This window comes from Rhinolophus hipposideros, assembly GCF_964194185.1.
Source record: "Rhinolophus hipposideros genome assembly, chromosome: 24".
NCBI classification, from domain to species: Eukaryota; Metazoa; Chordata; class Mammalia; order Chiroptera; family Rhinolophidae; genus Rhinolophus; species Rhinolophus hipposideros.
In genome coordinates, this window is record NC_138070.1 from 10,344,691 (window position 1) to 10,357,969 (window position 13,279).

General features: G+C 47.4%; 1 protein-coding gene across 2 annotated transcripts in view; it reads left to right on the forward strand.

Moving 5' to 3' along the window:
• Positions 1-13,279, forward strand: part of RNFT2 (ring finger protein, transmembrane 2) — a 64,953-nt gene that overhangs the window by 4,736 nt on the left and 46,938 nt on the right. For both annotated transcript variants that reach the window (XM_081036624.1, XM_081036623.1), the window contains exons 4-7: positions 2,801-3,279; positions 5,247-5,323; positions 8,803-8,903; positions 11,993-12,146. In XM_081036624.1, the coding sequence (XP_080892750.1) occupies positions 2,801-3,279; positions 5,247-5,323; positions 8,803-8,903; positions 11,993-12,146 (811 nt within the window). The remainder of the gene's footprint in view (positions 1-2,800; positions 3,280-5,246; positions 5,324-8,802; positions 8,904-11,992; positions 12,147-13,279) is intronic.

Here is a 13,279-nt window from a genome sequence, read left to right on the forward strand (position 1 = left end):
TTTTCTTAGCTCAGCTTCGTAAAGTGCAGAAAAAGCTCGAGGCCCCTTGGGGATCATAGCCATGGTGTCAGTTGTTGTTGTCATTATTAATATTATCTTTATTATTATCCCAAGCCCAAGGGAGTAGGACCACACATTTCTTGGTATTTTAAAGGGAGCAGGGATGGACCATGTGGTAGGAGAGTGGGGTAGCCATCTTCAACTTCCTTCCTTGCACCAGATTTATGATAACTACCCTCTGGGTCAAGTTTGTGAACCCAGAGATATTTCCAGACCAGCATGTCCCTTGCTGGGTTTCACAGCATTAATAGGTTTTCCACAGCGAAAAAGAATTCCATGGTGAAATAAGTTTGGGAAACACTCGGTTTAAACAAAATTACTTTTTTCAATTGCAGGCCTTCTCAGAGCCTTTAGTATGCTCATTCATTCGTTCTTTCAAACAATATTATTTCTTGAACATGTGCTGTATGGCACATGCATTGTGCTGGGTTGGAGAGATATAATGGGGGTAAACAATCGTGGTCTTTGACTTCATGGCATAGGGCCCAATCTAAACTGCTGTCCTCAGAGCTGACTGTACATTAGAATCACCTGGGGCTCTAAAGGCAGAGATGCCAGAGCTCACCCCCAAAGATTTTGACTCACGTGCTCGACACTGGGTCCCAGTCACCTATATTTTTCGAAAGTTCTCCTGATTGTAATGTGCAGCCAGGTTGAGAGTCACAGGTAAGGAGTAAAAGGATGACACGTGATCAATCCCATGCAGGTGAGGTTAGCGTGCAGTGAGAACTAGGAGCAAGGAGACTGTCACTGTCTGGGGGTAAGACAGGCGCCACCAAGCAAGAGAGATTTTAGTTGAAATCTGAGGGATGAGCATAGGTACCGAGTTGGGACAGGGTAGAGGTCCCCCTTCTGGAAAAGTGCAAAGGCACTACAGTACAAAGCCCTTGGGTAGTTAGATAGGGGCACACCTCTTTAAGTTTGGGGCCGTATAATCCACGGTATCTGACAGGTTTGTCTCTCTGAGCCTCAGTTTCTCTATCTGTAAAATGGGAATGCTATTACTCCCTATCTATAGGGTTTATCTGAAACTGTGGGAGGAAGTCTAGAATGGGAAGCCCTTTTAGTGAAATAATCGAATGTATGTTTCTTAAAATGCACCCTGGTGTCTGAAAAGAGAATAAATCATACAGGGTCAAGTGTGAAAGCTATGTATAGTTTCCCTCCTGCTGTCATTTTGTGCCTGGGTGAGAGCCAGCATATGTTTTATTAAACACCTACTGTGTGCCCTGGGTTGTGGGGTCCAGAGGATGAGTGGAACTCAGCTCTGGCTTTCAGTAAGCTCATGATATATTTGGAATGCCTTAGGGCTCTATGGGCGTGTCTTTGGGGCCCTGTTGCAGGGTGAGAGGCTCTTTGTTTCTCCTCCGACACATGCGCAGAGAGCAAATCAGCTCCACTTGTATTTGTTGTGTAGACTGAATTTCCATGTCCTGATTACATTTGAAGAGAAGACAAGCCCAAGAGGAGAGAGATGGCATCCAGAACTGGGGGTAGGGTGTTTGTGGGAAAGTGCACCCAGTTCTGGGCTAACCACAGGGGTTACCTTTGGGCTCTCTGCTCCTTCTGGTAAAGGCCACAGAATCCTTTGCCTGATTCCCATACAAGAGGTCTCCACTTGGAACTAGAAAAGGCGGTCGGCCCTGGAGCTCTTTCCATAGGGACTAGAGATAACAGTTCCCAGTTATTGAACGCTGGTCCATTGAAAAGGGTATTCTGAATTTGATCCCACAGGAATTCTATGCACGTATGATGTTGAGGCCCATTTTTCAGGAGAGAAAAAACAATGCAGGGTTGTTCAGGCCCCTAGGAAAGAGAACTGGGGTTCAAATGTGGGCTTCTCTATTAAATCTTCCCATTACTGTCTGCTGCCCTCCCCATGCCAGCTGTGACCAAGGCTGGACCTTTCTGGGGACTGGGAAATCACTGAACTTGAACATTACTGAGCCAGGGGGCTCCTGGGTTCCTGAGGTTATTCTAGAACCATAGAACTCTGCTTCCTTTTCATTAAAGTACAGCAGTCAAGAAAGTGGGCTCTAGAGCTAGTCTGCCTGGGACTGTGTACCCCCGGCTCCATCCCTTAACCAGCTGTGCCACTCTGGACAAGTTGCTCTCTCGGTGTCTGTTTCTTCATCGGTCACCTGGCGGTATTATTCGTACTTCACAGGATTCATAGGAGGGTTTAATGAGTTAAAGGAAAGCACTTAGAAAACTGGTACATAGTAAGTTTTCAATAAAGATTATTACCCTGTTGCTGTTATGGTTTGTATGCGTTTGCTAGGCCTGCAGTGATAAGGAGTCACAGACTTGGGGCCTTAAACAACAGAAATGTGTTTTCTCAGTTCTGGAGGCTGGAAGTCCAAGATCAAAGTGTCAGCAGGGTCGGTTTCTTCTGCAGCCTTTCTCCTTGGCTTGTAGATGGCCAGCTCTCCCTGTGTCTTCAAGTGGTCCTGTCTCTGTGTCTGTCTGTGTTCCGATTTCTTCTTATAACGACACCAGTCCTATTGGATGAGGGCCGCCCTAAGGACCTTATTTTAACATAGTCACCTCTGCAAAGACCCTGACTCCAAATACAGTTATACTCTGAGGTCCTGGGGGTTAGAGCTTCAACCTAGGAGTTTGGGGGGTGGGAAACAAGTCAGCTTATAGCACTGACACTGTTATTGGTCCCCCGTCCTCCCCGGATGACTGTCCTCCTCTCTGCTGACTTGGTGGGGCTTTCTCTTCCCTTCTGGCCCAGAAACCGCAGCCAAGCACTCAGCTCCGAGGCGAGCGTGGATGCAGGTGGCGTCTTTGAGAGTCTGAAGGCAGAAGCGGCCTCCCCACCAGCTCTCTTCTCCAGCCTCTCCAGCCTCCCGACAGGCAGCCTTCCCACCCCGCCATTCCCATCCAGCTTGGTGCTGGGGGCCTCGGCCGGCGGCGGGGACGTGTTCATCCAGATGCCCGCGTCCAGGGAGGAAGGCGGGGGCCGGGGCGAGGGGGGCGCTTACCACCACCGCCAGCCCCACCACCACTTCCACCACAGCGGCCACCGGGGAAGTTCGCTGCTGCAGCACGTGGGCGGGGACCACCGTGCTCACTCAGACGAGGGGAGTGACGAACAGCCCGGCACTCCCGCCCCTGCCCTGTCCGAGCTGAAGGCTGTGGTCTGCTGGCTCCAGAAAGGGCTGCCCTTCATCCTGATCCTCCTGGCCAAACTGTGCTTCCAGCATAAGCTCGGTGAGTCCGGGAGACATGGGGGCTTCAACTGCGAGATAGGGGTGCTCTCCATCCCAAGTGCCAGGGGAAGGCAGCACAGGCCTTCATAGTGCAAAGTGCTCAAGAGTATGGGATTCTGCGTCAGACCTGGGTTCAAATTCTGGCGGATTAGCTGTGTGATCTCGGGCAAGTCACTCACCATCTCTGAGCCTCGGTTTCCTCATCTGTCCAGTGCAGGTGGTGATAAAAGTTGCCTAGCTAGTTGGTAGGAGTGAAGAAGTGGACTGTAATAACTAAGAGTTCACACGACTTGGGTCTGAACCCAGGCTCAGCCCCTTCCTAGCTGTGTGATGCTGGGTACGTTATTTAACCTCTCTGTGCCCCGGGCCCGTCACCCTTAAAATGAGGATTATAATGAGGGTTATAATAGGACATACTTCATGAGATTCCAGTGAGGTTAAATGAATTAATATGTGTAAAGCACTTAGGACAGTGCTATGCAAGAGTCAATTGTTTTCATTATATTCATTATAATACATGCAAAATACTTCACATTGAACCAGGCACAGAGCAGGTGCTCAATAAATACTACCTATTGTTAGTATTGTTAGGAAGTAAGATTACAATTCATAAAGTGCTTGGCCGAGAACCTGACATACATTTAATGTTCAATAAATAGTCTCGGGGCCACTGTTAGGATTATTACTTATTGTTATTAGATCAAGACGTTGCTGTGCCCTACAGAGTTTTAGGCTGTCATTTTAGTTTTATAGGAGGAATTATGGCAGGAAGTACCTCATGGCCTACGACGTCCCGTAAGACAATATCTAGAGGAGACGAGGCCATCCTTCTTGTCGTATTTGCCCCTTTGTGGTGAGCTCTAGCTGACTCACATCTCCCCACTTTCCTTGTTGGGGTGCTACCATGGCAGCCCCTCCTTTTCTATTCCTAGAAAGGGAAGCCGGCGTGTTCCCCTTTACCCTGAATTCCAGGAAAGTCAACATTTTATTCTCAAGGATGGTCATTTTCTTTTTCAGTTGGCAGGTTTATTTGTTTTTCTTATCAAAGAGGAAAATAGGACAAAGGATGGTAGGGGGTTGACTATATTTTATCTTACACATTTCCAATGAAGAAATGCATCTTTGACAACGTAGATCCGGAGAAATAACCGGAGTACACGTGCTAGTAAAAACGTAAAAGTGAACTCCGAGCATGACGAGCCGTGCACATCGTGTGAAAGCAGAGGCCTGCCCACAAGTTACGAAAGGTGGGATTTGAAAACCCCTATCTCAGGAGAATTCCAAGATTGTAACTCCGCAAATAGGGCCAATGGGATGAATTGTGGGATGAAATTCAGTTCAGTTCCCCCTTCTTGTCAGGGTCATGTTTTCCTGCCAGTAGGACTTTTTCCCCCTCTGACGTTAAACTTCCATTCCTTATGGATCTTCTGGTCTTTTTCTATGCATACTTTTATTGCAAAGAAACACACTTCAAATTATTTTTGAAAGTAGAAATAATAATAGGTGCGATTTACTAACTGCTAGAGATTATGCTTTATAAGCATTATCCTTCCATGGTGTAAGCACTGTTATTCTGTCCATTTTATAAATTAGGAAAATGGGGCTCAGAGAGGTGCGGTGACTAGCCTAAGCTCACACAGAGAGGAGGTGGCAGAGGCGGGATTTGAACCCAGGTCTTACCAGACTGCACAGCCCATGCTTTTAAACCAGTTCTATAAAATACCCCAAGATGGCCTCAGTTCCATCCCTACCTCAGAGGTCTATACTCAGAGTGGTTCAGGGAGTCCCGTGATTTGCATGGCAGCCCAAACCCCCCCGAAATGAGATTTTCTCTCTCCTCTGTGGTTAGCCTGTAAACTCCAAGGGGACCAGGGATGTGCCTTTTTAATGTTGCTCCCAGCCCCTAGTAAGCCAGGGCCGGGACCTGATGAGTCCACCTGGTGGAGCTGGGCCCCCTATGTCCTGCAGGCATTGCCGTGTGCATCGGGATGGCCAGCACCTTTGCCTACGCCAACTCCACGCTCCGAGAACAGGTCTCGCTGAAGGTGAGTCACCCAGCCAAGTGGTCTCCTATGGCCACTGTAATAAGTGACCACAAGCTTAGTGGCTTTAAACATCAATGTTTTATCTTGTGGACGGGTCGAACAGAAGTCTGAAGTGGGTCTCTCTGGGCTGAGCTCAAGGTGTCAGCAAGAACACGTTCCTTCTGGAGGGTTCAGAGGAGAATCTGTTTCCTCACCTTTTCCCGGTTCTAGAGGTCGCCCATCTTCTTTGGCTTCTGGGCCTATCCTCCTCTTTGAGCCAATAGTGTTACAGCTCTGTAACCATCCTTCCAGAGTCACATCTCCCTCTGACTCTCCTCGTCTGCCTTCCTCTTCCACTTTTTACTTTTTTTATTTTTATTAGGGAATATTGGGGAACATTGTGGTTTTCCAGGACCCATCAGTCCCGTGTCAAGTCGTTTTCAATCTAGTTGTGGAGGGCGCAGCTCACTGGCCCACGTGAGAATCAAACCGGCGACCTTGGTGTTATGAGCACTGTGCTCTAACCACCGGGCCAACTGGCCTCCCCCCTTCCACTTTTAGGGACACTTGGGATGACATTGGGTCCACCTGGATAATCCACGAGTCTCTTCCCATCTCACGGTCAGCTGAGAGCAATAGTAATTCCCTTTGCCACGTGACCTAACCTTCACAGGTTGCAGTGATTAGGACAGGGACATCTTTGGGAGGCCATTTTTACGTCTGCCACCCCTGGGCAGCTCCCCAGATATACCATCCTCTCCCAGGCCCTTCCACCAACAGTGTCTCCCTCACAAGTCCCAGCCCAGTCCCTTTATCCTCCTGGTATTCAACCAGTTAGCTCACTTCCAACCTATCCTCATGGTTAAGGCCATCCCTCTGAAACTGCTGGGTGCCTTCTAATATTAGCAGAGCATTAACCATGCCCAGCACAGTGCTGGGCCCATTTGCACAGTTCATTGTGCACGTTTGTCCCAGCAACCTGAGAGGGAGACAGTCATTCTTATCTCATTTTCCCAGTAGGAAACAGCAGCTCAGAGACTCTGAGTTTCTTGCCTGAAGTCACACAGCTGGTGCAAATGGTGGCATCAGGATATGAACCCAGGCATTGAGCCCACAGGCTGTGCTCACCCTAAGTTCAAATCCCAGCTCGTCCACCTACCTACACCCCTTAGACAGGTTATCTCGGTGAGCTCAGTCTCAAGCGCCACCTCTAGAAAAGGAACGATTCACACCAACTTCATACACCCATAGAGAGGAGTAAATGACATAGTGCAGACAAGGTGTTTAGCACAGTGCCTGGCATGTACCGTGTGTCCCCGAGAATAAGACTTAGCAGGACCATCAGCTCTACTGCGTCTTTTGGAGCAAAAATTAATACTTATATAAGACCCGTGTAACATTATATTACATTATATTATATTATACCCAGTCTTATTTTACTGTAAGACAGTCATATTAAAATAAGACCAGGTGTTATATTAATTTTTGCTCCAAAAGATGCATTAGAGCTGATGGTCCGGCTAGGTCTTATTTTCGGGGAAACACGGTAGGAACATTTAATTGAGCTTATTTTAACAAGCCTATACTTTGTGCTGTGTGTGTGATCCCATAACAACTACCATCCTATCCTCTCTGATCCTTCTTTGGCGTCATTTGCTTTCTCAAAAGCACCTGGGCCTGCATGAGTATGGAGGACAACTCAGTCTCCACCTGACACATGCACCCATTGAGGTCCAGAATTGGATATGGAGCCAGAGGTTCTTCCTGACCCTTAGTCTCATCTTCATGCAAACCTCTTTCTTCTGCTGTTAGAACAGCAGGTTGACCAAGACCGTAAAGGGAGGCTTTGGGGGCCGGCTGTCTCTCAAATGCAGTAACATCCAAATGGTGCCTTGACTTGAATTTTAGGACGCCTGTATCTGTGGACAGGCTTCTACAGGTCCTGAACCTTATGAAGACATGGGTAATGTTTTGCCTGTCTGTACTCATTTCCTGTGAAAGAAAGTCTGCATGACCCTCAGTAAGTTTAGGAATCTCAACTTACTACTAGGGAACTCCCCCTTTGTCCTTGAGGGTCTGGCTTCTGAGGGCATTGCTAAGTCGCTTTCTCTTCCACCTTTGCTTTGGGTCTACAGTGGATTAAACGGGAATCCATTATTTATTGGGATAAAAAGAGCTGCCGAGTGGGTTAATCACATTGATAAGAGCAGTTGGTTGGTTGGAGGTGGTTTCTCGGGTCGTTAACCTTGACCACTCCTGGAATAATGGCTGGATGGAGATGCATTTATTTTGTCTACTCTGCAAAAATACGCATCGTAAGGGTGTGTAGGGCACTGAGCTATGTCTGAAGACAGTGGAGCATTTACCGAAACCGCAGGGAAGGTTACACTGGGAAAGTTATGACCTCATCCTATTCCAGCAATACAGCCGCCCTGGTCCAGGAAGAGACGAGCTTTTGAAAATCAGCAGCACCACAAGGGTCTGTGTATGTCTCCCAGGGCACATAGGCGGGGACGCGCCCTACCCGGCGCCACCTCCAGAAATTTCCTGGGATTGTTCTCAGGCCGAGAAGCTGCTGGGAAACAGCAAACCGAGAACATTTTCCAGCTTGTCTTCCTGGGGACTAAACAAGAAACGAGGCTGGAGAAAGAAATGGGGCCGGTTGTGAAGGGTTTTGACAGCCAAGTGTATAAGTTTGAATTTAATCTTATAAATGTGGACCCATTTAATCTTATAAATGTGGACGGTCGGGTCCAGACCAGTAGGCCAGAGGACCATGCTAGAAAAAGTGAGAGCAGAAGTGTCTAGCTTGTATAGATGTGAATCGTCTGCTGGGTTGTAAAGTCTGAATACTAGGTCCCACCCTTTAGCAAGCACAAAATGTGAGCCTGCACCAGACCAAATGTTTACATTCATGAATTTTACTTAATACTTAACAAAACCCCCATTTTTAAATGAGGGTACTGAGGCTTAAAACGTGCCCTTGAGCAACAGTTGCTTAACTTCTCTCTGCTTCAATTCCTACTAGTAAATGGGAACTAACATTTACTGCGTGTCAGGCAGTGTTCTGAGCGTTTCATACACATTAATTCTCACAGCTTTATCAGAGAGATACACTGTGTACCCATTTTACAGATGAGAAAAGGGAAGTAAAAAAAGTTTAAATAACTCGCCCAGTGTTGGACAGTCCCCGGGTAGCAGACCAAGGATTTGAACTCAGGCTTCCAGATCCGAAATCTGTGCTGCTAACGACGGTGGCTTTCCTGCCTTTCCAGGTAGTTCTCTAAGCAGGTTTCCACATTTCTGTCACCTTCTCTTTAACCACCCTTGGGTTCCAGTGGAATAGGAAGATGCCAACACCCCTTTCACCGTTAGCCCTGCTCCCTCCAAACCTTTGAGAAAAGAAAAAGTTGCCACATGTCAGAAAGCATTCTGGAATATTCTGCCATGTGCACTTTTGGCATTGCAGCACCTCCACAAGTCTCTTGCTTTATCTCCAGGAGAAGAGGTCGGTGCTGGTTGTCTTGTGGATCTTGGCCTTTCTGGCGGGGAACACCCTATATGTACTCTATACGTTCAGCTCCCAGCAGCTGTACAACAGGTAAGCAGGGGAGTCTGACCCCCAGTGGGAAAGTGGTGGTGGGGGGGCTTTGTTGGGCTCGGGACACACAACCCCTCCACTTGAGAACAATGCAGCCACGTTACATCACATTGTAACTTTCAAGTTCCACCCTGTTGTTCTGTAGACACATGCCTAGAGCAGAACTCTCCTGCTAGAAATAATAATACGAGCCACATATTTTCATGTTACATCTTCTAGTAGCCACATAGTGACTGGTCGGGGAGGGCTGGCCAGTGAGGGCCTCTAGGATGGGGTAGAAACTCAAGCCAAGCTTTCAGATCATGTACCTCTGTTTTAAGCATGGACTGTGACAAATGAGCAGTTGCTCCACTTTCTGGGGCCACCCTATAAGGGCAATTGGGGAGTTAGTGCCAAGACATCAACTCCCATCTCCTCACACACTGCATTAGTTGTCTGGCCCAGAATATCAAGGTCCTGGGGAAGGCTCTAGGAGGTGGAGTTTCCCAGAACCTTGGATGAATTTCCAGCTCATGTCATTCTCTGGCCATGATCACAGTGACAGGCTCAGCCTTCTGTGCCCCCATCAAACCAGGGCTGAGTCAAACTGGCAACACAGAAAGAGAGAGAGAGAGTACTTTAGGGAGAAAAGCAATGGAGCTGAGCCCCCTTCCTAATGGATGTCAACTCGAGAGTGTGTTTGTGCTAGCAATAGCCATTATCTTATTTTGTCCTCTCAGTGACCCAGCAGGGTGCTGCTGTCCCCATTTCACAGGTGAGGAAACTGAGGCTTACCAAAGCCCTTCCTAATAAGTTTTAGTCCCAGTAAGTAGCCCTTCACAGCCAACTGGAGTCTTCCTAGGATTTGAAGTCTGATGACCAACGTCAGAGTCCTAAGTCCTGCCACTGACCAGCTTTGTGCCCTGTGGGAAATAATGGAACCCCTCAGAGGCCCCCCTCATTTCCTCATTTGTGAAATTGGGACCTAGTTAATTCTTGCCTTACCCACGTGAACAGGCTAATTATTAGGGAGGCCAAATGTTATAATACATGAAAAGTACTGTGTAAACCACGAAACATTTGACATATCATCGTCATATCACAATTAACATTATTCTTTTATGATGAATTACTATTCCTGTAGGTGGTGGTACCTAATAAGGAGCAAAACTGACAATAAAATATATCAGTTGATTAAAGTTCACAGTGTACGTTAGGTGGAAAAACACTTTTGCACTACCCCTCCTCCAAATGCCCAGAAAAAAACACTAAGTGCAAAAACAGAAAAAAATGCTAAGACAGTGAACTACAACCCAGATCGGTGAATTTAACACCGACTTGTGTCTCTGAAAGAAAACGGGAAGTGGAAGGCAGATCATTCTATTGCAATCCCAGAAGCATGATAGAGAAGCAGAGTGGGGAAGTCAGCCAGCCCCCCTGCGATGCCCCCAGGCAAGGACAAGAGCAGAGGCAGGGAAGGGAGCTGGGGGCTGCCAGCCTCTCCCCATATTATAACATGAATGGCCACTCCAAGTAGGATGCGAAGAATTCTACGGAGAGAGGGCTAGGATGTAAGGAGCTGAGGGATTAGGAGAGATTGCCCAAATCGGTGGTTTTCGTTGATTTTGCCCTACTCTAGCTCTTTATAAAGGTATTTATTATACATAGAAATAGGTTTTGAAAAATAGAAGTAAAAAAAAATAGACCAGGTCACTCCTAGGATCCTGTAATAAGGAAGCCTTGGTTTGCGCTGTGTTCCACCAGCCCAGCAGCGTATGTTGGAAGCATCCAAAAAGCATCCACTCTGGGTCGTGTGCACTGTTCTCCGCTTTAGAGAGGACAGATACTGTAGGACTCAGTCTGGCCTTCGCTCAGAGCCTCGAATCCAGTGGAAAAAACAAGTGAAGGGACCAGCACAGGGTGGGTGCTGTTCCAATCCTAGCTCCACATTCTGGCTGATAATGCTGTGGGCAGGCGACACCACCTCTTAGCACCTCCATTTCCCCAGCTCCAAACGGGATAATCATAGCACCTCCTTCATAGAGTCTTTGGGAAGACAAAATGAAGGAAGACATAGAAAGTGTGTAGAGTAGGGCAAGTGTGATGTAAAGAGCCAAGAGCCTTTAGCTACTATTTTTATTATTACAAACAACACCATCTGCCTCAGAGGTGGTGAGCAATGCCACTCAAAGTGTGGTCCGTGGACAGGTGCCAGTTTGAGAACAGCATGTGTCTGTCTCCAGTGAGGTAAGTACAGAAGTCAAGCGCGAGGTTAACTTACCTGGTTACAGTTGGGTAAAATGAGTTTACCCACTCCAAGTTAGCACTGCTGTCGTGTAAGGACTGAGAGTCAGGATTAATATTTGCAGGACCTTGTGCGTGTTACTTTAACCTTTCTGTGCCTCAGTTTTCTCATCTGTAAAATGGGGTAGATAATAGTGCCTGCCTCATAGAGTTGCTGTTATCATTGTCATCGTTACCTGGCAGAGACTGTCGTCTTATATAGGGACGTCAATCATCTCATCAAATCCCGCCAATGACACTGTGAGGAAGGACATGATTCCCATTTTATTAGTGAAAACACTGAGGCTTATAGAGAAAACATTATTTGCCCAGAGTCCAATAAATGGAGAAGCCTGGATTCAAGTTCAAGTCTGTCAAAATGCCCATTATCTATGACCTTGGGCTACTTAACCTTGCCTCTCCAAGCGTCAGTGCCTCTTATAAAGTGGGGAGAAGCAATGCTCATTGTGCAGGACAGTGAGATACAGTGAGTCAAGAGCTTAGCACCGTGGCACATCGGTTTTCCTCTTCTCTCCTCTCCCTCCCTCCTTTCACAGTGTTGGACTGCTTTTCTTCCTTCTGTTTCCTCTTGTGAAAACTATTGTGGACCCATAAAACTGGAGAGGACCTTAACTAATGATACTCCAGGCCAGTCTCATCTCTTAACCCTCAGGGGGACTAAGGCTCAGAGAGGTTAAGATACCCACATGAGGTCACACAGGAAGTTAGCAGATTTAGGAACAGGACACAGACGTCTTTCTATAGGTGGTATTTACAAGGCTCCCAGAGTGAGTAGAAGTGATCCTGACTCTGAATCCTCCCCACAGCCTCATATTTCTAAAGCCCAACCTGGAGACTCTAGACTTCTTCGACCTGCTGTGGATTGTAGGGATCGCAGACTTTGTGCTGAAATACATCACCATCGCCCTCAAGTGCCTCATCGTGGCCCTGCCCAAGATCATCCTGGCGGTCAAGTCCAAGGTAGGTGCTGCCTGTAGCCACCAAGTAACCCCAATCACGCTGATCATGCAGGGGATTCAGGGTTCCTTGTGGAGGAGAAAAGGATGGGTGTGGGCAGAGCTAATGTCAGCATATCAAATGAACACAGCCTGAGCTAGTAGATCCTAGCACTCACCTCTTATAAGTCCTTGAAGCTGAGCATGGTTCTTTGTTGTTACCACCTGCCTGCCACACCTCTCCTCCAAGTGTATTTCCTGTTTCGTTGTTCAAAGCTGCCCTTGATGCAACTTTCATCTAAATTTCACCTGAGAAGGGACAAAACATGTTGACATGCCCTGGGTCCTGCTTCTCCCAGGGAAGAACAGGTTTTGACTCTTTGTGGCTTTAGAGCATGTTTTGTAAAGGGTACCGAGCCTCAGAAGGAAAGAACTCTGTGATTGATTAGTGATGTCTGCTGTGGACATAGGATCGGGAGTGATGGCAATGGTATTTTGCAGAGTAATACAGAGAAAGGCCTGCAGGTGGATGTGGGGTTGAAGAGGTCTTGGGAGGGATAACCACTATAATTCAGAGGGTTGAGGAAGGCCGGGATAAAGCATCAGCTTTAGGATATAATTGTTGCCAGTGCCCCTGCAAGAAGATGCAAAGCAGGGAATCTGGACAGAGGCAGATGGACAAAACAATCTCTGGAGACTCCTGCTTTCCATGCTGCAAAAACTGCCATCTTTTCAACTTCAGAAAGCTCAGAATTTGTTTCAGGCATTGGTTGTCAGAAGAGCAGGTTGGAATTGGTCGTCCATCTTGCCTGACAACTGACCAAACCCACTGGCCAGGCATATAGGAAAAACACACTCCTGTGTTTCTTCTTTACTCACATACTCAATACTTCTGACACCGGATATGTGGGTTTTCCATCCATCAAGCAATTCTCTGACACCAGCTGGGTGTCCTACAATTGAACTCCGTTCTGACACTGTCTACCTGGAGATAGCATCAGATCCCACAGATTAAGGGCTCCGTCCTGCCCCCTCCCCACTTCAGATGCCAATCACAAGTCCAGGTTGTTACCTGTGCTTCTAACCGACCGGTTATAAATCAGGCCATAACCCTGTCCTTGGTTCAGTCATTTGCTAGAACAGCTCACAGAACTCAGA